This window comes from Melanotaenia boesemani, chromosome 20 (assembly GCF_017639745.1).
Source record: "Melanotaenia boesemani isolate fMelBoe1 chromosome 20, fMelBoe1.pri, whole genome shotgun sequence".
NCBI classification, from domain to species: domain Eukaryota; kingdom Metazoa; phylum Chordata; class Actinopteri; order Atheriniformes; family Melanotaeniidae; genus Melanotaenia; species Melanotaenia boesemani.
The window spans coordinates 3,705,542-3,730,595 of record NC_055701.1 but is presented as its reverse complement, the minus strand read 5'-3'; the positions used below and the strand labels follow the sequence as shown (position 1 = coordinate 3,730,595).

Genomic DNA, 25,054 nt, shown 5'->3' with positions numbered 1-25,054 from the left:
AAGAACTGAAAAAGGATACTGTTCCTTTAACTCTTAAAACCTGACTAGATCGCCAACACCCCCGAGCGCTTTTGCTTACATTGTCATCAGCGTCTCAGGAACGGTAGTGTGTAACTCTGGGGTAAACTGTAATGGACAGCTTACCCTTTAGGTGATCTACATTTTCCAGGCATTTATATCCCATCCAGGAGGTTTACAATCCAGCAACAAAATGTAGTGTTAATTCAGAAACTCTGATAAATCTATTTATCACATTTCCATCATAACAATATCACTATCACTCCTATGTTGCTAAGAGACCTCTATTTAGACCTGGACATGATGATGAAGCCACTTCCTGTCAGACTTTCCACCAATCAGAGAGCTTAGATTGACGGTAACATCCAATCAGGAGCAGCCAAAGATCAACCAGTGAGCAGTGTGTGTGTGAAAAGAAGAAAAATAAAGCTCCTCTATGGCTGGAATAGAGCCAAGAAGACGTTTCTGATGCACGGTGGCGCCACAAAGCAGCTGAGCTGGAGTTGGTTTAGTGAGGATAGCAGGTAAATAGTAGCAGGAATAACTGGAAATGAGGAAAAAGTGGAAACATGGAAATAGTTTCTGTTGTGTGTTTGTTTCAATGCCAATGAGGGACGATCGGAGTGTCAAGGAGGTCCTCCTTTCCCTTCATGGGGAGGTTGGTGAGCCTGAGCCAGCGCGCCCTCTCCTGAAGAACCATGAGGCCCATGGCTCTCCCCGTGGCTTGTATCGCCACTTTATGGAGGCGGAGGACGTGGTCAGTTATGACGCAGATTTCCTCCCAGAGAGTAGTGTCTGGTTTAGCAGTCATGTCCTCTTCTAGTTTGGCTTGGTAAGCCATGAGGATAGAGGAGGCGTTGAGGGCTCTGGTACAGTGCAGCCACCTTGTAGCATTTATCAGTAAGGCTGGACTGGAAGCAGTCTGCTTTAAAGGGGAGGGATGCGGCTGCGGACGACAGTGAAGCCTTCAGGTGAAGGGGGCTCGCCATGAGCGGCATCTGCCGTATGCCATGTGCGTCCATCCCCCCACAATCCAACAGGGAGCCTCCCGCGATGGGATGTTTCTCGCTGTATGGCTTGGATCTTCACGTTGCTGCGATCTCGTCAAGCAGTTCAGGGAAAATGGGCAACGTCTGCTCCCCTGTCTTTTTGGCCTTGGGCAATTCTTTGCCGTCAAACCGAGATTTTGCAACCTCCGCCTGAACAGCAGGCCACAGGATGTTCAGTCGGGTGGCTGCACGCTTGCACATGTCCTGCATATCAAAATCCAGGGGAGATGGTGTAGAGGGCTTGTCGTCCATTCCCACAACCAGCTTTGCAGCCCCACAGGTGTTAACATGGGGGAAGGACTCCTCCTCGTCGTCGTCCGATAACAGGAGCTCCGAGTCTGCCGACTCCACTCCGTCATCATAGCCCTCCCCTTCCAGGACAGCGCGAGAGGCAGCAGTGTCCCTGCACACATCATCCGTCTCGAGCAGGGGAAACATGGCAGAGTCTGGCTGCATCCGCCCAGCTCGGACCAGGTGTAGCGACCAAGCCCTCACACATATCCACTTCAGGGGCAGCCACTTCACACATCACTGGATCTCCACCCGACAAGTTAGCCTGGCGAGCTAGCATGCGGCGAAGCAGTTTACGTGGGAAGGCAGCGCAGTGGATGCACTCGTCCATGGAGGTCATTGCAGCCTTGGCGTGAGCTAGGCCTAGACATGTTGCACACATGGGATGAGTGTCCCAGGTGGATATCTTATTGCCGCAGGGGCAAAGCTTGGGGTTTACACCGGGGTTGACAGCCGTAGCCATGGATAGCTATGGGACTATCAGAGCTAGCCTGATATTTAGCCCGCTTTGAAGCTTGTGCAGCCAAAAACGTAACCCGACTAGCCATGAAAAGTAGACCACAGTGGACCTACTCTTCGAGGTATTGCTACCTGTTAGCAAGGCGTTGCCACTTCGTTGAGAGAAATATTGCTAGTTCTTTCGGTGGAAGTATTGCCACTCTGCACCTGTATAAGCTGCTGAAAAGTATTGCTACTCCTCGTGAGCTTAGCAACAGTGTTGATGGGAACAAGCGCCCGGTGATCCAGTTGTGCACCCAGTCGGTGGACAGTTTAGCGTTGCACCCAGGACACAGTTGTCGTATGGCTTCTGTGAGAAGCGAGAAAGAGAACATCATATCTGGATGTTGGATGGGATTAAAAGGCTTCAGCTTCTACATGACTAAAAAACAGCAAAAAATGGCTTGAAGTTTTAAGGGTTAAAGTAAAATCAAGTTGATTTCAATACCTTGATTCTCACAACCAATCGTGGTAATATCTGATTATGACTTAAAACAGCAGTTAAACATACTCACATTTGGGTCATGTCGACACAAAGACAGGTTCAGGTGCATCCGCTCAAGTTTTTAATTGTTCGGATGTTTCATCCACATGGACATGGAGTTTTAAAACTGGATCCCAAAGTGTACACGTCTGAGAACACCGTTTCATTTTTCTGTGTTTACAATCCTAACACTTCTTTCCCTGAACCGAAGACATGATTGTCCCATTTCTCCCTTAACATGCGTGTGAGCACCCCACCAACATGAGGTTCTGCACATGCTCCATGTCTTCTTCTCTGGTTTTCCTTGGCTGCGTTACAGCACTGCTCACAGGCCTGGTATGTAGACCACAGCCTTCTGTGTGGACGTGAACATTTCTTGAAATTATTCCATCTGGAAAACTTTTTTAAAACCAAATCATTATTGTCTCTGTGTGGATGTAGCCTGTTGGTCCCAGTATCCAATGAATCTAAAATGATTTAAACTGTATTAAAAGTCCATGTTTTTCTAATGTTAAAAATGAAACCTCAATAAATCATTTTAAAAACTTTTCCCACTTTTAATGTGACCCATAACCTGAATAATTTAACTTACAAACATACAATTCTTTTGCTAAAAACATAACACAACAAGCTGCTTGCATGTGTGGCTTTGCACAGCTCACATACACTTTGGTCTAATCATGTCATGAAAACATGCCGACCAAGAGGTCCACTGGCATCGTTGCATAAACGCTGTCCCTCTTCAAAAATGTTTTTGTGGTTTCTTTATATGGTGTCTACTGGCCAAACTGCAGCATCCTGATTAAAAACTGTGTTTTGTTCCCATGAATGCAAACCGAATCTAAAACAGATATAAAACATGACGACAGCAGTAGTTTGATGCAGGCTGCAACGCTTTCCTTACGCAACAAGAGCCAGATGTCAGCAGGAGTTGGACTTTTTTGGCAGGTGTGGAAAAAAAGCAGTAAATAAAAGGCTTTATCAACCCAGAAATATCCAATATAACACAGAAACATTGACACATTTTCATTCTGACACCCATAATCAGGCCCAGATGAGCAAAGGCTGCTTCAACCACAGCAGTAGACAGTTATTTGGCCTCACCGGTGCCGTTGGTGTCCACCATGAGGCCCTGGTTGACGTGGTTCTGGATCAGCAGAAGAGTCTGCTCAAAGATCTCGCCAGCACGCGCCTGCTCCACCGTGTAGGGGTCACGTGGGTATCGGAAAAGGGCGAGCAACTCTCCTGGAGTACGAGGCTGACTGGAGGTATGAGGGATGGGTGAAGAGTGGAAGGGAGGAGGGAGAGAAAAGGGCGAGAACAGAGATCATTAATGAGATGCTATGAAGAGGAGAGCTGAGTTAAAAAAAAAATTAAATGGCGTCGCGATTGAACCTGGTCTGGCTGTGTTTGTATTGCGGCTGCTATACCAGGTAAACTAAACACAGCGATCACAGGAGACTTCAGCTCCAACAAAACCAGTTACTTTCCAAGTCTTTCTGTCGGGTCTTTTTGCTCCTAAAGCAACTTTTTTGTGTCCACTCTCTGTGAAAATCTTAACAGAAACAACCGAGGTCGGGAGGCTGAGGAGAGGTGATTCCTATTGGGTGAAGGTGCAGCCAGCTTCAGGCTTAGTTTCCTTCACTGTACCCAGCAGCTAGCAGCAGCTAGCTTCAGGCTTAGCTCCCTTCATTGTACCCAGCAGCTAGCAGCAGATAGCTTCAGGCTTAGCTCCCTTCACTGTATCCAGCAGCTAGCAGCAGATAGCTTCAGGCTTAGCTCCCTTCACTGTACCCAGCAGCTAGCAGCAGCTAGCTTCAGGCTTAGCTCCCTTCATTGTACCCAGCAGCTAGCAGCAGATAGCTTCAGGCTTAGCTCCCTTCACTGTACCCAGCAGCTAGCAGCAGCTAGCTTCAGGCTTAGCTCCCTTCATTGTACCCAGCAGCTAGCAGCAGCTAGCTTCAGGCTTAGCTCCCTTCACTGTACCCAGCAGCTAGCAGCAGCTAGCTTCAGGCTTAGCTCCCTTCACTGTATCCAGCATTGGTAAAGTAGACACGGGACTCTGCTGGATCTAGAAGAGCTGTGTGGTGTTAATTGCTAAAATTTGTGGCAAATCATTCACCACTAAACAGGAAGTTTCTATCTTTCTCTGTTCCGGGAGCAGGGTTGCACATTATTTTCTAAAAGTATTGAAACAAAATCACAGGAGAATCTTGTGATTTTCCACTTCCAGGATAAACATCTCGTCTATGATAAAAGAAAAAAAAACAAACAAAAAAAAACTGGGACACCCTGACTGATTAATGACGCAATGTTTACATGGTTCAGCAGCGCAAATCTGCATGGGAGCTTTTATTTTGAAAATTACAGAAAGCTTTTACACTGCTCCCATGACTGATTTCCTGTCTGCCCCTATCCCCTATCTGAACTGCTGAGTTTGACGTACTCTGGATGCGTGTTCCGCTAAAAACAGACTCGCCGCATAAGTTTAGCAAACAGGTAGGCTGACGTATTTGATAAGATCAGCAAAAGACATTTTCTGCCTAAAGCCACTTTGGAGAAAATTAAATTATTTTTTAAATTCTATCCTTAGGTCCGGAATATCTCCGCCATCCCTGAGCGCAATACCAGCCGTTTTGGATGGCATTATTAAAATGACTACTCGATACATTAAGTTTCCTACACTGTGGGAGAACAGGCTAACATTAAAAGGCAATTTGTAGTAAAGTCCGGTTTCCCAAATGTAATCGGTACGATTGACTGCACTCACATTGCTATAAGGGCTCCGAGTGAGAACAAAATTGTTTATGTGAATCGTAAAAATGTGGATTCAATGGATGTACAAGTTATTTGTGACTCAAACATGGTTCTGACAAATTTAGTAGCATGGTGGCGCGGGTCAGCTCATTCATCCTGATGCACAGCAGTGCGGGGGATAGACTTGGTAACTAAATACACATTCAATTAAAACTGGATTCATAATTCTTCTGGTTTAACTTGCGGATGACATTGGCTACCCCCTAATGCGCTGGCTCCCCACTCCATTGTAAAACCCGCAGAGCATAGAGGAGGTGCACTTCAGTATGGTCTACGCTCATGTCGTGGAAAAAGCCATCGACCTCTAAAACCGGCGGAGGTGTTTGGAGGCGTCCGTCAGCAACCGGCCACTTTCAGGTGCGCCGTGTGCTCGGGGCACACTTGTGCTCGGACAGACCATCCCTGCAGCCGTGCTAGGGCCCCCACCTGTGCCAGACATTCTTCTTCGCCTCCACCTTCAGATCTGACCACTTCTTTTTGACTTCTGGCACAGACTTCTCCGTCACACTCTCATCATTCACCAACAACATGCTGCCTTCCGGCAGACTTGCGCTTATTTGCGATTCCACTACCGTAACCCCAAAATTAAATGGGTTTGCAAACCTCTGCCTCACCAACAAGCACCTCAACTTCCGTCTCTGTGAAATTACGGTTTCTTGTCTTCTTGGTTGCCATTATTAAGCTTAAAATGCCACAGCTCCACTTATTTATATTCGTAAGGTACTTTGAATTGACCATTTATGGTAGAATGTGGATGTGTAAGGGGTGGGATATGAGCCAATTTCACCTGTTTAAACTTTCAGGAAGATTTATAAAGGGGAAATAGATTTCACTGTTTTATAAATCTACTTTACTTACTTACTTTTAGTAAGGATCCTACATACAGTTTTATAAATGAGGCCCCAGTTCTTTTTCTCCACAGTACAGGTAAGACATTGCTGACGATGTCTCTGGTTCTGTCTTCTGGACATCTGTCAAGTCAGGAGTCTTTCCCATGACTGTGTAGCCTACTGACCCAGACTGAGAGACCATTAAAAGGCTCAGGAAACCTCTGCAGGTGTTTTGAGGTAATTAGCTTATTAGAGTGAGATACGGAATTTTGGGTTTTTATTATCTGTAAAACATAATCATCACAATAAGTAAAGGCTTGAAATATTTCACTCTGTTTCTTGAATCTGTAAAATGGTTTCACCTTCTGACAAAAAAGTGACATTTCTTTATAATATTCTAATCTTTTGAGGTGTAACTGTAAGTGACGTAATTGCAGTATTTAACAATATCTTATCCTATGATCATGCAGCCTTGTCGGACGTGTGCATACTGTTTTCCAGCTGTACAGCAGGTGGTGTGTGATATTCTTATATCTTACCCATCGAAGAGTTGTCTCCTCGTAGACTCAATAGCGTTGTCCACGTTACGAATGGCCTGCTCTATGGACGAGCTCACGAAGGTGTCTCCCTCTCTGCTGACTGCAGGCACTGATGGAGACAAACACATGGGTTTGAATCAAGACTAAAAAGAATACGGAGCAATAAAACATTACTGTTATTTTATTTTCTGTCTAATTAAAGCAGGTTTAAACAATCGGAGCATTAACTTAGAGAAACCACTGCTTTGTAAACAGAGTCTGGTTTCAGTTGTGTGTTTGATTAAGAACTTTCTAATTTCCGTTTCCTTCCTGACACTGAAGTGAGCACATTTCTGGCACGCTCCTTCAGGTCAGCGTGCCACTGAAAACAGCGAGATCGTGACTGAGGGAGTCCAACAAAAACTGAGCACATTAACCCAGTTTCTGGTTGGCCAACAGCGTGCTGCAGTTTGACTCAGAAGTCTCAGCAGGAAACGCAAACACACAAAGGGAAGAGCTGACAGGAATCTGAAAACTGCAGCAGAGGCGACTGACCGACAGAGAGAGGGGTTCTCACACTGTGTGCTAATACACACTCAGTTTTCAGGATGTATCGCAGTCCTGATACTGACACGATGATACTGATATATGAGCTTAAAAAGGCTTCTGGTTCAACCCAACTTCATGTGATAGCTCAATATTTAACTGGAGAAACTAAAGTTGGATTTGGAGACAAAAACAGAAGGAGAATTAAGTCATTCCAATACCTTTAAACCAAATTTAGTGATGAAATTTAAGTGTTTTAATAATTGACAGAATGTGATCGACTACTTGATCGAGTAGTTTGGCACAGGATCTAGTAGAGCAGTGGTTCCCAACCTGGGGTCCGGGACCTTCAAAGAACACAGGAGATCCCTGAGGCTTTGAACATTAGAGCCATGGTGATTAATGTCCACAAATTGTCCCTATTTTAATGAACAAAAGTAAGGCTGCATGTTGTTCATTTACCTTTGGCTTTATCAAAAGACAGGACTCAACCAGAATATATTATTTATGGTGAGAATCTCACTTTTCTAAGCCTAAAACCAGCATGGTTTCAGTACAGGGTGGAGCAGGGGGTCCACTGCATTTTAGTATATGCATGAAGGGGGTCCCAGAGGAAAAAAGGTTGGGAACCACTATAGTAGAGTACGCTCTAGTATCTCGTTTTGCCTGTAATATCTCAGTAAAACAAGCTAATGATACATTTCTGACATAGTTTCTACATCTGAGTAATCAGCGAGCAAGGTCCTAAAGGGACCATCACAACACCAGATAATTTATGAAGCAGCGTATTTGGATTTTACACAGAAAAAAGATTTAGAAACAGATATTAACAAAGCCGTCTTGCTCTTAAACAACAAAGTCTGGCACTCCAAACACATTCAGCAGTTCTGTGTGGGGGTGATGTTCCATGTTCTGGAGCTAATATACCACCTCCTGGAGAGTGATTTGATCCAGAACTTAATGCTGATGAACAAAGAGCACCATCGTCTTGCATCTTTGCAAGGCTGGAATCGTACTTACACAAACATAATCACTCCTGATCACTGTCACAAACCTGCTGATAAAGTCACTGTGTTGTCCTGTGGGTTTCATCACCAGTAACTAGTTATGCCCTGCAGGTTTTTACATGTCTCCCTGCTCCAACACACCTGATTTAAATGAATGAGTCATTGTGCAGAACTTAAGGGGCCCTGTTATGCTTACTCAGCTTTCTACAGTGTTAGTGTTTAATACTCATCAGACAATTTAGCTGCACCGTTTTTTATCACATGAACGCATGTCTGAGTTTTCCAGTGTCTCTACACAGCAAACATTATATCAGGCTATAGCTGGTAAACAGAGTATTTACCAAACAGACACATCCTGCTGCATTTGTTGCTGCTGGTTGCTGAGTTGTTCACTTTCGTTTTCGGGGTCTGATTTGGGCTCGAACATGTACGGCTGCATGTTTTGTGTTGACATTGTTTACTGAGTATTTACATTACTTTGTTTTTTATGAGTTCTGTTGGTGTTTCTATGACAAAAACAGTTAATGCATACGCTCCCGACAACTAATCCTGGCAGGTGACCAATCAGAGGCAGCCCGCATCAAGGGGAGGCGGGGCTTAGGGCGGAAGAGTCTCATTCTGCTTGTTTCTGACGCTGATCGATATAAAATAAATAAAGGGGCTTGGGAAAAATGCTGGATTGATTCCTGCCCCTGTGTATTATAAAATAATTTAACATGAAATGTGCATAATAGAGCTCCTTTAATAGGCTGCTGAGTCAGGTATGTTGGAGCAGGGAGACATGGAAAACCCCATAGCATTCATCATAGGATAGAAATGTTTCAGTACAGGAGGAAAACACTGTGCAGAGACCATCCCATCTAAAATTGGACCACCGGATTCCCTCATTACTCCACCAAACGTGTTACCAAACATCACATAAGCTGCTGATATGAGCCGTTTCTTACCAGTGACTGTGAGAACCATGCTAGCAACCAGGTAGCCGATGGGGTTGCGGGCGATGCACTCGTAGCGTCCAGCATCCGCAGTGCCCACATCCCTCACCTCCAGGTAACCCTCGGGGCTGATGTGGAACTTTCCACTTTCTGTCACCTGTACACCATCCTGAGAAAGATGGAAGGGAAAAAATCTTGTGAAGGCAAAACTGTGAGTCAGCTGGACAGACGCCTGCTGAGTGGACGGGCGTAGCGGTTCATACCTTGTTCCAGGTGAGGACAGGCTGCGGCTGGCCCTGAGCACTGCAGGGAATCCGCACATCCTGGCCAGACTCCACAGTCCGGTCCCTTGGAGCATTTGTGAAAACAGGCGTTACTGAATGAGTTAAAACATACACACACACACGTGTACGTTAATAACCATGTAGCTCAGCTCACACATGTACAATGCAATAAATCACAGTAAATATTAAAGTCATGGGCTTATAAATGCTGACAGAACACAGACAGTGTTTTCTCTTGCAGGAAAACTCACCTGTTACTTATCACATCTTACAAATGAGGGAAATCCAACCTCAGATGAACATATATTACATTTGCATGTTATTTATAGGAAAACAAACACTAAAAGCCAGAATCAATCTGTGAAAAACTGCATCCACATCATGATCATCATGAGCTTATAAAGCTCCTTTAGCAGCAAGAAGTGGCAGTAAAGGTTTTCTGGATGCTGATATCAGTCTACAACATGGTTGTGGAGGAATTTTGCTCCACTCTTCTTTCAAACGTTGCTTCAGCTTATTGAGATTTGCAGCATTGGTTTCTGCAGCTCTCTGAAGGTCCCACCACAGCATCTCCGTCAGGTTGAGGTCTGGACTTTTACTGGAGCTGTCACACAGACACATCTAGTCATGGTCCACTCAGTGACTGCACGGTGTCCAGATCATCATCCCTCCACCCCCGTGCTGACTGCAGCTATGAGGTGTTTTTCTGATCATACACTTCCACTTTGGTTCTGTCTGTCTAAAGGACCTTCCAGAAGTCTTGTGGTTTGTTCAGCTGCAGCTTTGCCAGCCTAAGCCATGCTGCCTTGTTCTTACAGAGAGAAGAGGTTTTCTTCTGCATCCCTTCCAAACAAGTCATACTGGTTCAGTCTTTTTCTAACTGGACTGTCATAAACTTCATTATTTATCTTGCTAGCTGAGGCCTGGAGAGTCTGGTTCGCAGCTCTTGTTTTTTTTTACATTTTCTTTCAGCTTTGTGCAGGCTGAACATGGACTGAGTCTGCAGGCACGTCGACCCCTGAAAAGACTGGCATGAATGTTTTTTCTACTTGTAAATAATCTATCTCTCTGTAGAATGATGGACTCCAGACCATTTAGAAATTAACTTATAACTCTTATGTCTTATGTCTTTTCTCCTTGGAATTGTGGTAACAAACACCTGAATGTCGTGTTAGTAGCTGGACTGTAATTTAACTGCACTTAATTCAAAGTTAAACTTTCTTAAACACATGGTTGAGGGAACAAGATGCAGCATCTGTGCAGCAGAAAATGTGTTAACCCAAGCAGCATAGCTGCACATAAACTGTTTCTGTTACAGGGTTGTTGACAATTCTGTGGAACAGAAGCACGCTAAACATCCACTAAAGAAACCTCAGCGTCGCCTCCCGTTAATCCCCATTTCACTTTCTCCTCGCTCTGTGCTCTTCCAGTAACACAGCTGTAACAGGCTGCCGCTTTGTTTGTGGGCTTACACAGTACAGCAAGGAGCCATTATACAACATGTACTTTAAGCCATGTTAACAGCCATTACTACATGGAAAAACACGGTGTCATCTCAGGATTACAGGCTGCCATGCTTTCCTGTGCTACACCCAGCCTGTAATTTCAGCAACACACACAATAAAAATCATGTTCACACCGGACAAAGAAAGCACAGTTAAACATGAATTTGTTTGCTTTCTACTAAAGAAAATGCATGTAAACTTTTACAGTGAAGCATTATGAGGAACGTGAGCCATGACTTTAGAGGAATTCTCATTAATCTGAAAGATTAGCCGCAGTTTCAACCAGCGCTAGCCTAAAATTAGCCCTAATAGCCATTTGTTTTTCATCTTTACAGGGAAGAAAAGTTGTTTTAATGCGACTGTGTGAACAGATTCATGACCCAGGAACATGTCTAATACCTGGACCACACACAAAGATCTACAATGCATGTCTTTCAGTGCATATATGCACTGGGATCCTCCTACTGCAGCCCTGCTCCTACATAAACACAGCAGACTCATGAAGCAACCTCTGAAAGAAGCCACTCTTTCATCTGCATCAGAGCAGCCCGTTTAAACATGAATCTGTAACAGAACATTAAATAAAACCAACAGTCTGTTTTATCGTCTCCCTCACCTCTCTGCTCGATGCTGAGCTGCACAGCGGTGCGCTCGGCCCCCACGGCGCTGACCGCCTGGCACTCGTACTGGCCCTCGTCATGCGCGGCCACCCGACTGATGCGGAGCGTACCAGAGGACAGGATCACATGACGACGGTCCAGAGGCAGCGGGCTTCCCCCTCGAGTCCAGGCGATGACTGGCTGAGGATAGCCACTCGCCTCGCAGGGGAAGTCAACAGTGTGACCCTCTAGTACTGACTGGTCATGTGGTGTGATGGTGAACTGTGGGATCGCTGCAGCAGGAAGACAGAAATACAAAAAATAAGTGAAGTTAGCAGTTTTCCCAGCATTGGAGTGTTTTCTGTATCAGTGATAAATCTGATGCCATCGGTAATAATAACATTGAATAATAAAAATCTGGGCTTTGCTGCTTCTGAGATGAACAATAACGAGAGAAATCTAAACATGTCTTGTATTCAAGAATCTGTGACGATAGATGTGAGGGAATCACTCTGCTCAGCTGAATTGTTTGTGCATGTGGGTGTTTTATGTTGCATCAGCTAAACAGCGCGATCCGTGGATTTTAAGCTTATTAATTTTATCTTGTTTATTCCCAGTTCCAAAAAAGTTGGGACGCTGTGTAAAATGTTTTTAATGTAAAATTGTGAAAATGTTGAAGATCCCACCGTCTACACAGTATAAATTCTTAAAAGATTCAGAGAATTAGAAGGAATCTCTGTGTGCATGGGACAATGCTGGATGCTGGTGATTTTCTGCATTAAATGCAGACATGATTCTCTACTGGAAACCACTGCATGGACTCAGGAAGACTTCCAGAAACCACTGAACACAGTTCACCCTGAAATCCACAAACGCAGGTTAAAGCTCCATCATGCAGAGAAGAAGCCAGATGTGAACAGGATCCAGAACCAGCACCGTCTTCTCTGGACCAAAGCTCATTTAAAATGGTCTGAGGCAAAGTGGAAACCTGGATGAAGATGTGAACTAGTTTGTGGAAAGCATGGACGGCGTGTCCTGCAGACTAAAGAGGAGAGGGAGCATCCAGCTTGTTATCAGTGGACAGGTGAAAAGCTGCATCTCTGATGGGATGGGGCTGCATTAGTGCCTATGGCGTGGGCAGCTTCCACATCTGTGAAGCTCCATCAATGCTGAAAAGTACATGGAGGTTTTAGAGCAACATCTGCTCCCATCCAGACAACGTTTCTTTCAGGGAAGACCTTGCAGGTTTTGATGAGACGATGCTGAACCACATCCTGCATCCATCACAGCAGCATGGCTTCACAGGAGAAGAGTCCGGCTGCTGAACTGGCCTGCCTGCAGTCCAGACCTTTCACCAGTACACAACATCTGGAGATCATATTTTCCATCTGATGGTAAAATATCTCAGTTTCTACATCTGACGTGTTGTTTATGTTTTACTGAAGATAAAATCTGGGTTTGTGAGATTTGCACATTGTAGCTTTTATTTACCTTTTACACATCGTCCTAACTTTTTGGAACTGGAGATGTAATTAATCAAAACCCAGATAGACTCCCCTACTTCTGATGGTTGGAAAGTTAACCTGCGTTACCTTGTACGATGATGTTAGCTGTCGCATGTATGGTATCCACATTATTAGAGGCGAAACACGTATACTGTCCTCCGTCCGCTTGAACCACGTTCTGGATGTAAAGCCCTCCAGACGGCGTGATGTTGATGCGGGAGTCGCTGGGCAGTGGTGTGCGGTCGCCCTTCGTCCAGGACACTCTTGGCTGCGGCTGGCCGGTGGCGCTGCACTCCAGGGTCACGCTCTCTCCCACCAGGACCTCCGTGTTCTGGGGCTGGATCACAAAACTTGGTCGTGCTGGAGGAGCAGAAGGAGAAGGAGGTTGTGAGAATGCGGGAACATTGTGAAATTTATTAGGTGACTTGAATAACTTCACTGTTTCTGAAACAAGCGATGACCTAAATGAATGCTGGCGGCATTTTCAAAGGAAAGATTGTGGAGAAGCAAGGCAGCATTTCAGGCACAAGGATGATGGTCGTATATCTGATCAACAATGCAGAACAATTTCCCATAAAGCCTTCCTGGCTCTGAATCTCTGATGACAGCAGAGTCCTGTCCTTATTTGGTCAGAAACTGCAGTGAAATCAGGAAGTCTGGACTCAACGAGGGACCGACAGGAAATGCACATCAGCTCTCAGAAACTGCTGATGACCCCGGTGTCATCAGGAACGGCAGTTCTCCCAGAGATTAACATTCATCTGTGGAAGCCAGATGAAGAAGGCAGAAAGGCCGATGCGATGGAAGAGACTTTTAGATGAAAGTCGGGAGGTTTTCCTCACACCTCAGTGGGACATCCCAGTTATTTGCCCTGCTGACTCCCAGGGCTGACACCTTGCTTATGTCTTCACCTCATACCCTCTGCTATCCACAGACAGAATATCCAACACTTGGACACAAAGTTATCCTCCACTCAACTCGCCTGGATTTACGCCTGGATATTTATGTGCAGGTAGCAAAGATGAGGATGTGCAGCACTTACAGGGAGCTCCGAAGTATCGCAGAGTGACCTGGGAAGTCTTCACCTCCCCGGCTACGTTTTTGGCCATGCACTGGTATACTCCCTGGTCCGTCTCCCTGGTGTCTTGGATCATCAGTGTCCCATCTTCCAGCAGGTTTAGACGACTGTCGTCACGCATGTTTAAAGCGTTGCTGCAAGAAAAACATCACAGATAAAAAAAAAAGATCTGATTTACAAGCCGTTCATTAAAAGCAGGATTATACGTGTAGTTCTTATGTATTAAATGAATAAGCAAAAAGGAATAAAGATATTTTGGCTTTTGCAACACTAAACGCAAAAAGAAGAAAAGTGTTGCACTGTAAATGAAAACATACCAGCTGATTTGATGCAGCTGACACTGTTAGAGAAAATAAAATACTAGAGATAAATTATTCTCTGCTTGTTTAAAACCCCGCCGGATTCCACAATCTCACCATTTTCTAAGATTTAGCTTGGAAAACTTTTTAATATGTTGCTTGTCGGTTGTTTCTTCTTTGTTTATTCATTCACTTTTTTTAAAATTTATTTTGTTTTTGCTTGTTTTCTTTGTTGAAGTTATGCCGGTTAGTACGTATGTTTAGGTATAATTTTGAGACTTGTGTATTGATGTAATATGTGCTTATGTCTCAGTTTTTATTCTTATTTTTCTTGTTTTGTTTCTTTATAATCATCTGTGTCTGGGAGAGGTTCTGCGGGTGTTTCTTTTTGTTGCTTTCTTTACATGTTAAAAACCGGAAGCAATGGGAATACTGACACAAAGGTATCACAAGTATCTAATGCCCGTGTATGACAATGTTTCTAATAAAACTAAATTATTAAAAAAAAAATACTTCAATACATTTCTTTAATTAATGGAGTTTTTTCCCTCAGGTTAAGTAAACAATAGAATCACCTAATCTGCACTTTCAGAGCAAATACCTGCACAGATGAGTTAAAGGGAGCAGACCGTCAGCAGCAGTCAGTGGAAACAACAGAAAGGGTTAAAAAACGCCTCCTAGTTAATAATTCAGCACAAAATGTTAAAAGAGAGGTTGTTGTTTTTCCCACAGTCTAAAATCTGGATCAAATACAAACAAGTAGTAGAACATGTAGATATCTTTCCCAAAAGTCTAAAATCCACCTCAATGAGCATTAAAAATAAAAACTTGAGCCTCATTTTGTTGCTTCAACCATTTCTACTGTCACACTTCTAAACGCAGGTCAGACTGACTAAAGTAAGTCTGAACTTATTCAAGATGAACTCGACTCAGTTTTCCAGACATGGATTAAGCTTCATCTTCTTTCAACACAGATGTTCATCAAACTTTTCATCCACTGGAAGTTTAAATCCATGTCTGGGAACCAGGCTGCTGCTGTCTTACTTGTTCCTGAGCCAGATAATCTGTGGTTTAGGGTTGCCTTCGGCCCTGCAGGTGAAGTACACTGTGTTTCCTGAAGTCACGTCCACATCCTGGGGCTCTGAGGTGATCCTCGGTACCTCTGGAGAAAGTTGCAGAGCAAGAATGGGAGATAATTAGGCATTAATGAATGAGCATGCACAGAAAGTCATGTTTATACGTCAAATGTTTATTCAAGCCTCAACTGAATGAACCCTTTTTCATGGTGGGTCTGGGCTGTAAATCGCGGCTCAGTGCAACAGCGACTTGGCACGACAGACACCTCTGTGTGCAGAGGGATGGCCCTTCAGCTTGGACGAGGCTGCCTGTTGTGACAGCAGTTCAAAGAGCTGTGCATTGATCTGCTCAGCTTACACTGAGGTGGAACAAGGAGGGAGGGACTGAGGTGCAGACTGGCGTTCAGCATGTTTTCATGCAGACATTCTTCCCCTGCGTCCCTGCTGTGCAGACAGAGGAGTGGAGGGGGTTACACTGGGCAGGAACAGGCATGTTGGGGCCATCGAATTAGCTTCTGAGATTAAACTGACTTACAATCATCTGCCTAGCTCAGCCTGCAGGATTCAGCAGGAACTAGAGGAGGAAACCCAGTAAAGACGTCTGATTTAATGCTGCCCGCTAAGGAATCAGAAACATTTGGGCTTGTAGAAACAAAGGCGTCATGATTTGGCGTTTATGTCTGACTTGCAAAGCTGACAAATGATGCCTCATTTAAAATCTGTGAAAACAAATCAGGAACTTCCATATTTCATGTTCCCACTAGTTTTCTCCTCTGAAGAAAAAACTTTTACCCCTTTATGTTGAGCAGGGTTTTATACTTTTATAAAATCATAGTTATCTTGTTCATATAAAGCTGAATGAAATCCACCCTACACCTCCGATCGCCAAGTGAGAATCAACATCATGATCACTGCTGCTTTTTTGGTGACTTTAAAAATGCCATGTTGTCACTCAGTAACTGTTTCTTTTGCTTTTTAAAATGTTTTATACATTACAGAAGGATTAAAGTATTACAGCAGGATGGGTATGGTTAGGTAAGCATCACAACTTGCATTAGATAGACCCTGTGGTAACACATTATCCTGCTCACATTGTACACATGAACCACAAACACTGCTGAAAGAAACTCACTGGTCACTTCAGTTCAACAACTAGTTTACACAAATGTCTAACCAGCCAATCACATGGCAGCATGTAACCATGTAGACATGGCGAAGACGACTTGCTGTAGTTCAACCTGAGCATCAGAATGAGGAAGAAAGGGGATTTAAGTGATTTTGAACCTGAACGTGTTGATGTCAGATGTCAGAGGGGAATGGGCAGACTGGTTGGAGATGATAGAAAGACAACAGGAAGTCTAACCAGCACTGGTTCCAACCAAGATCTGCAGAACATCATCTCTGAACACACAACACGTCCAGCCTTGAAGCAGATGGGCTACAGCAGGAGAAGACCTCTGAGGAAGGTTTCCACCACCTGCTTCCATCTATCACACCAAGAAGTAAAGCAGGTCTGGAGGAAAAAGTTTTCCAACCCAGTACTAGAAGGTGTGGATGGTGAGTGGTAGCACATAAAAAAAGAGATTTAGTCGTAACCAACACAAATATTCATGGTTTTTGGTTTCATGACTACTTGACATTCTGCAGTGAGACTGTTTCCATCATTTTCACCCCCTTCAGTTTTTCTCAGTCTACTAATTATATACCATGTTTGTCCACCATGAGCAAAAGACAGAGGACGCTCGTTGTCACGATGTCAACAGATGAGCCTGTGACACTATCGCTCAGATACAGTGGTACAATAAATATAGTCTTGATCAAGAGCTACAATAAGACAGAGCCCAGTTTACGGCTTGTTTTATATTAACTTTGTGTAGAGGAGAGCCCTCTGTAGAGGCGTTCAAGGTCCGCACAGTGCAAAAGATGTTAGCAGACACCAGGAAGCAGCGATGCTAACATGTAGCATAGCAACATGATGGGGAGAAAGTCAGCTAAAAGACTCTACCAAGCATCGGCTTCCAAACCAAACACATTATATGGGAAAGTAAGAAAACCATGAGAACAGCATTGTCCACTTTAGAGCTTCTGCTAATTTCTCCACTTCAAGCAAACCACACAAACAAGGAGTCGCATGAAAGCAGAGACTCTGCTGGTTCCAGAGACGTCTGTCTCATTATGGTCGGACAGAAATTCTGGAGCTAGCACCCAGAACCAGAAATCATGTCTTATTTTTGCTGTTTTGTGGTGAAAAGTTTGATTCCAGCTCTAAAAACTCTGCTAACGTGTTCTCCTATGACTCTGTCTTTGTTTGAAATGAACCATGAAGGTCCTGCTGGTTTCCATGGAGATGAAGGAGGTTTTATAGTGAAGGATTCACTCTTCCTATCATAGACTATCTTGGGCTTCATTTCTTTCTGGACTCTCATGGTGTTTCTAAGGTGAATGTGGGGCTATCTCTGGATCCTCCTGACTCATCATCGGCCGATGGCTTCCTGAGATATTTACCTAAGTAACACCTCTATTAAACCCCTGGAAACCTGCTCAGCTTCACTTTTTACCTTCTACTGCAGCACAGTTCATCAGATTTTACTCATTCCTAGATGAACTGGGCTGCTGTCCTCTGGTTTTCACTGAAACTAATGTGGTTTTCTTTTAGGAGGACATAACATTAACATTTCCACTGAGTTCCAGGTGAATTTGGTCTGACACAGTAACACAGGAGAAAACTTCAGGTTCTTTGTGCAGCTTTAAAAATATTTTAAATCTGATTCTCATTTTTTCCACATCAACAAATTCATATCTCCACAACAAGAGTAACCCTAGCAATAGTGCACGCGCACGTACACAAACAGAAACATGAGTTTTAAAGATGATCAGAGCAGCTGTTTGTGGTCAGACTCTGCAGAGACCACAAACCAGACCCTCAGCAGTCATGACTGATGCTTCACCCAGATCTGAGACACAGCTGCTGGGTGCCTGCAGACAAAGACAGGATACACCGGCGTGTACATCTGCGTGCACGAGAGACGGTGACTAAGCACACCTGCAGAAAGGGAGGCTGGACGTTTGTCTGTGCACATCACTGCTGAGCAGCAGTTTAACTGAGATGAATGTGTGTAAAAATAGTTGCATGTAAAACACATGGTTTATATGCAGCCACGTGTGGCCGTCGTCATGACTTCCTCTCAGTTTTACATTAAAACATTATTCATACAAACAGATCTCCAACATGCATGCATTACATTTTAATCATACTTCAGAAATGTCATGCTGTCAGTACCGCAGTTGAGCTCCTCAGCAGTGAGCGTGGCCACCGATCGGCCCTGCAGCCGGCTGGGATAGTCGCAGGTGGCGGCGGCCTGGGCGTTGCCCGACTCGGCGTACTGCTTCAGCAGGTCGGCCAGCCACAGCAGCTCACAGTCGCAGTTTAATGCGTTAGAGTCCAGTCGCCTGCACACGGATACAAACAGGAGAAAATCAGACATTTGGAGAAAGAAGTGCAGCACCGTCGTGTCTGGTGCCGACTTGGGATGGGGCTAAGATCTGGGGTTGCTTTGGTTGCTCAGGTTCAGCAACTTCTACTCAATTAAAATTTCCATTTTGAAATCCCCTATGAATGCTCATAGCTGAAATCTGAGACCTTTTCTAAATTAGTGAAACAAACTGAAAGTATCTGACTGGCAGACGAAGGACGAAATCGTCTCTAAACATTCGTTTCTGATCAGCAGACCATACACCTGATCTAGACGAAGTCCCAACGTGTCCCGAGCAGGCCCACCTGTGATCACATCCGCTGCGTCGAGCATGCAGCAGACGTGTGCAGCTACAACATGTTTGTGTGGTAATGCCAAACCACCAGGGCCGGACTGGAGCAGTCTGTGGGAACCGGTCTCTGTGCTCGCCGTCATCCTCTGCAAATTCATCCAGCTTTCAGTTCTACTACAAAGTGTCCATTATGCCAGACATGTCAGAAGATGTTTGACACTTTTGGATAAACTAGGTTGTTAGAACTGATTGTTTCTGTAAATTAATCCTCCATCATTAAACACCATAATGAGAGGAAAGTTAACTGAAGCTGATTTCAGAATCTCTTCTTAAGTACTTTGGCTTCAGATTTAACAAATACTTACAACTGAATTTATGACTGAGACAAGTGGGGGAGAGCAGTGGAACGGGCTGCAGCTAAACAGCTGGAAGCCTTTTCGGGATCAGTTTTAGAGATACTTGGCCTCTCGCATTGCATCTCTTCTCTCTTTTTTTTTTACCTTCTTTTTATCATTGCATTCCAGCCTCCACTACAACCGACTGTAAGATGGTTAGGCCACGCTAGCGGAGGAAGCGAGCTGCTTGCCTTGCAGCCACAGCGTAAGAACACAGCAGCACATGTAACTGATAAAATGCCCCCAGTTTGAGTCTGATAGTCTGCAGCTGATTCACACAGCCAAACAGATATGAACACACATATTTCTACTTACAGTCGCTTCATGGCCTGAAGGTGAGAGAAGGTTCCAGGGACGAGCTGAGTTATTCTGTTGTTGTGCAAAAACCTGAATGAAAGACAGAAAAACATTAAACACTTCTACTAATTATATTTTTTATTGAATATCCTAACCTAATATATTGGACATTTTTAAATGGATAATGTGAATGTTCTTTTGGTAATGTGATTTTCCCAAACGGGACAAGTAATGGGATCATCTTCCCAGACAGGCTATGACAGCTCAGGACAGTTTGAGGACTGTGGATCATAAAACATCAAAGCATTTTCCTGTTTATGTAAGGCTGTAAATAACTTTTAATCTAGCTTCATATTAGATATGATTCATCTTCTACCCCCTCCTTCAGGAAAGAGAGCTACAGAGGCACGTTGTTCCTGCTTTGACTGTTTCCATGGTGATATTCCCCAACAACAACAGAGTGTGCACCTGGGAATTCCTTCCTTCCCCCCTTTCCTTGTTTTTTCCTACAGGTGTACCATCTTCTCACACATTCTCAGGCCGGAACGTATAGATAGCCAAAGTTATCAATAACTTTCCCTGGATGTTGGTAAGAAAAACTCACATCAGAGGTATTTGAAGGTTTGTGATGAGAGAAAAATAACAAACCTAGTATGTTAAAATATGTGAAAACAACAGCTTTTAGCTGGAAAACGTACATAGATGCACTGGGTGCTGCAGGCATTCCACTTATCAGTTCCATAACCCCGCGTTTCTTCTTTCTGAGCTATTCCTTGGAAGATTTTAGACTGAAGATGAGAATCCTGTAAAAATGTTAACTTTTAATTTAACTTTTAGACCAGGGGTCTCCAACTCCGGTCCTCGTGAGCTACTGTCCTGCAGGTTTTGGATGTCCGCTACTACAACACACCTCTGCACAAGCCTGTTAATGACCCAGTGATTTGATTCAAGTGTGGTGCATCAAAGTAGAATCCAAAACCTGCAGGACAGTCACTCACGAGGACCAGAGTTGGAGATCCCTGTTTCAGACAAACTGCTTCATGTACAGATGAACACATAAAAGGTTTCCTTTTATAAAGGCAGTTTGGAGCTTGACCGAGGTTAGCACCAGATTCACTAAAATGACCATTTACATGGAAGCCAAGGGGGGATAACCGTACATCTGAAATGTTAAAGTCTCACTACTGAACACTAGCAAATTTTCTCACTGAGGTGCTCTAAGTCTCAGGACGCTGCAGGGCGACGATGGCTCCAGGAATGTGCCTAATAAATATCAGTGTGCCATTAAAACAGGTCAGAAGCAGAGTTTTTAGGTTAGAAAGGTATACTGTGTTACTTTAAACCTGAGAGATATCAGGTTCCCCATCAGTCTGGGGTTCTTTTCCTGAAGCCATGTCTTTGTTCCAAGAACAGAGGACATTAAATGTATTTAGCCTTTTTGTGATTTTAATCGGAGCTGCAACATCGGCAGCTGCCGAGATTCCTGCAGATCCTGCACAGAAATTTCTGAGTTTTTGTCTTTTTACATCAGACGCTCAACTTGTGAATGTTGGAGCCTCTAGTTGTCAATAAATGGTCAGTAACTGCAACTGAAACTACAGTAATAGTAGATAAAGCTACTAATTATTGGCAACTTTTCATTTTATAGATTTAAAAATAAGATAAATCTTAAAATCTTACTGATCTGTGTCTTTTTCCAAATGAAAATAAATAAAATCTCATTTTATGTCATTTGTTTGATTGGGTGACCTTTATTAAAAGCTACAGTTTCATAGAAAGGAGAAACAAGTATTTACTTAATGGGGTTTGTTGTGAACTCTTGTTTTTTAAAATCTTTTTACATTTGTTTTAGTGTGTTGTGCAAATTGGATTCATTTTAGGAATCAACTTACAATCGTTCCAGCTTTGGCAGATGGGTAAACGATTCCGGTTCCAAAGACTCAATGTTGTTGAAGTGCAGGTACCTGAAGAAGAGCAAAATATAGACAATGCAGAGTAAACCTGATTATAAACCCGCACAGCACCAGTAGAACCTAATAAGGAAGCTAAAAAAAAACCACTCAAGTGATGCTCTGTCACAGTGGTGATAGTCTAGAAATAACTCTATGCAGATGACACTTCACGCTATATCTGGGATCACCAACTCCTGTCCTTGAGGGCTGGTGTTCTGCAGGTATTTGATGTTATTGCAACACTTGATTCAAATAAAATGGCTCTCCAACAGCATGCTGTTAAGTTCTGCACGAGTCCTTTAATGACCCATTATTTTGAATCATTGTTGCTGGAGGAAAACATCTGATACCTTCAGGGCACCGGCCATCGAGGACCAGAGTTAGTGATCCCTGCTCTACACAAATGCAAACAGATAAGAACTTTCACACCAGGGATTTACGATGTGATTAGTCAGCGGATTTGTGGCTGAGAACTTATAAATTAAGTGAAATATTGTGTGAAAATTCGGTTAAACAATAATCACATGGACTGAAAATTTACCATAAAAAGTTTTTACACCCTTAAATTATTTAAATGAACTCACAAACAGACCAGTTTTCTTATTTTAACAGCTTCACCCACTAAAAATGGTTGTGTGTGAAAATCCCAGTAGATCAGCAGTTTCTGAAATACTCAGACCAACAACCATGCCTTGTTTAAAGTCACTTAAATCCCCTATTTTTCTCATTCTGATGCTCAGTTTGAACTTCATCAAGTCACCTTCACCATGTCTACATGACTAAATGCATTTAGTTGCTGCCCTGTGATTGGCTAATTTATGTTAACAAGTAGTCCAACGGGTGGAGCTGATTAAGTGGATGGTGAATGCATAAACATCAGTCCTATGAGGAGAAATGCAACATTAAATTAATTTTAGAGACACTTCAGCCCAACCTGAGGATGGATGTGGATCCCACACTGGTTTTTCTTCAGAAATACTCATAACTGATTGTTTCTACAACTGTGAAGTAGAGCACTAAGCTATCATCTTCACTGCAGTAAAAGTGATAGAGAAATAGTTTCTCAGATTCAATCTAGCCATGCAGCTTTCTTACTGACAAATCACAGGTGTGGTGATAAATCAGCAGCAGGTAAGACTGTTAGGGCACACAGGAGGCCGAGGCCATGGGTCTCCTCTTTATTCACCCAACAGAAGCAAGACGCTGGAGGCTTTAGCATCTGTTTTAGTACATTTACTGTGATATTGTGTCACCCAAGTATAAAACACGAAATTCAAAACAGCTGCTCAGCGGTTAAAATCACATTCATTCCATGATTGTGACATTTGTCTGTTAAAAGAGCTTGATTAAAGTAGGACCTGCTCCAATATTAGAAAAAGCTTATTTTGGTCAAGAAATGGGAGTTAATTGCACATATTTCCACACAAAGTCTCCTAATCATATCAACATTCAATAATAAAGACATTTTTACAATCAGTCAGTCAGTGTTGTGTTTTTCATGGATTAATATCAGACACTGCAGACAGACGGTTTATGAGCGTCAGGACTCGATTTGAACACACAGACTAAACACATATTATGCATGATAAACAACATCACTGCAAATCAGAGCATAGGGGGGATTCTGCAGCAGCAGGACAGATGCAGGTCAAGCTTTGCTCTACAGCAGCAGCCCTGACTCCAGCACAACAAGCTTCACAAGGAAGGGGGGGGGACGCACATCCGTCTTCCTGACCATGCGACTCATGCAGAGGGGTCAGAGGGGGTCAGTGCAGCACACAGGGGTGGGTGCACACATGGCATGCATGGTGGAGGCAGAAAAAGGGTAAGAAGAACGGGCGTCGCACACAGGGACGGGGACATGACACCTCTGGAAGGCCGATACAGTCGAGTCAAGAGAACATGCTTTAAACGGTGCTTCATATGATTTATAAGCATGTAGACCTTGCAAGCCTTCATGACTCGTTCACAGAAGGAGGGTGGGGGAGGTGTTTACAAACAAGGAGAAGTAGGTGGGAGGAGGAGAAGAATACAGCAAGTAGAAGGAAAAGATGAATGAGGAAGTAGGTCACTTACAGTTGCTCAAGAGAGACAAGCCCCTTAAATGCTTGTCTGTCAATTGATTGGATTTCATTCTTGTACAAATAGCTGAAAGGAGAGATAATCAGTAACATTAGTAACACACACTCACACGGGATCATCTCAAGTCTGCCTGGTTGTATTGCTGGCTGATCATTGTATACAACTACCGGATTACAGCACGGTGCAAACGTCTAAAACCAGAACTCATGTCTTTACATTTCTCTCTCCAGCAGCCAGACGTTTTAATCTCTGAAAATGGACTTTAGCAACAGTTCCCCAGCTTTCTGAAAATCTTTTTAAAGTTTCTGCTTTAGACGTTTCCTGCTGTTTCCCTCATTTTCAGTCCAGTTCTTGTACCCAAGCTCTGTGTCAACAATTCAGCACAGAACCAGCTTTAAACTGCATCTTTAGGCTCGTTTTTACCAGCAAGTTGTCACAGAGACGCATCGTTTGTTCCCATTTCTTTAATTTCATCTGTGAAAAACAGCCTGGTAACTTCCAACCGTCACCACGGCAACCACAATGCGCATCAAGATGTCATTCTAAATCCAACCCAAAGTTGTATGTAAATATTTTTATTTCTACTCCTTATGTTGTATTTTATTCTTTGTTGCATATCTATTCAATAAAAAATGTTTTTTCACCTCCTTGCGCCATGTTTTGCTTCTGCCCGCAATGCATTGTGGGTAATTTTGAGTGCCCTACTTTTTACTCTCTGGACATTCGGACACACCTACAAAATGGCGTGACCCCTATATAGGGCACTATGTAGGGAGTAGGGTGCACATTCAGACACAGCCATGTCTCCATGGAAACGTGGCTGTCAAGCAGCCATTTTTAAGGAAGGGAAACGGATAAAAGCCTGAGGTATGTCACATGACACAAGAACTGGAAGAAATGACTTCTCTAAGAGGCATCAGACTGGGACGAAGAATTACTGGATTTACATTTATAACTACAAGTATCATTTATTCAGTGCATCTATTTCCTAATTTTCTGGCAGTATATAAAGAAATGAAGAAAAATGCTTTAGACTTTTGCACAGTCCTGTAAATTACAAGCAGTTAAGTCCTTATAACACATCGTATAATCACATTAAATGATCAGAGATAGTAAGGACGGCGTGTGAATGAAATAATGGTCAGTCATCTTCAACAGGAAATATTTCCCCATGTGTCTCCACTTTTCATTAACTTCCACACTGTAACGTCAAACAGACTGGAA

General features: G+C 43.5%; 1 protein-coding gene across 3 annotated transcripts in view; it reads right to left on the bottom strand.

Moving 5' to 3' along the window:
* Positions 1 to 25,054, bottom strand: part of LOC121630846 (peroxidasin) — a 65,345-nt gene that overhangs the window by 18,482 nt on the left and 21,809 nt on the right. For 2 of the 3 annotated variants that reach the window (XR_006008606.1, XM_041971352.1), the window contains exons 4-15: positions 23,825 to 23,896; positions 21,689 to 21,760; positions 19,815 to 19,886; positions 18,620 to 18,789; positions 15,308 to 15,425; positions 13,929 to 14,098; positions 12,974 to 13,246; positions 11,399 to 11,674; positions 9,257 to 9,369; positions 9,006 to 9,162; positions 6,527 to 6,635; positions 3,445 to 3,602 (exon numbers count right to left, since the gene is read on the bottom strand). Coding sequence is in view for 2 of the 3 variants with exons in the window: in XM_041971352.1 (XP_041827286.1) it covers positions 3,445 to 3,602; positions 6,527 to 6,635; positions 9,006 to 9,162; positions 9,257 to 9,369; positions 11,399 to 11,674; positions 12,974 to 13,246; positions 13,929 to 14,098; positions 15,308 to 15,425; positions 18,620 to 18,789; positions 19,815 to 19,886; positions 21,689 to 21,760; positions 23,825 to 23,896 (1,760 nt within the window). In the remaining variant the exon portion in view is untranslated. The remainder of the gene's footprint in view (positions 1 to 3,444; positions 3,603 to 6,526; positions 6,636 to 9,005; positions 9,163 to 9,256; positions 9,370 to 11,398; positions 11,675 to 12,973; positions 13,247 to 13,928; positions 14,099 to 15,307; positions 15,426 to 18,619; positions 18,790 to 19,814; positions 19,887 to 21,688; positions 21,761 to 23,824; positions 23,897 to 25,054) is intronic. The other variant, XM_041971353.1, reaches the window with a different exon arrangement.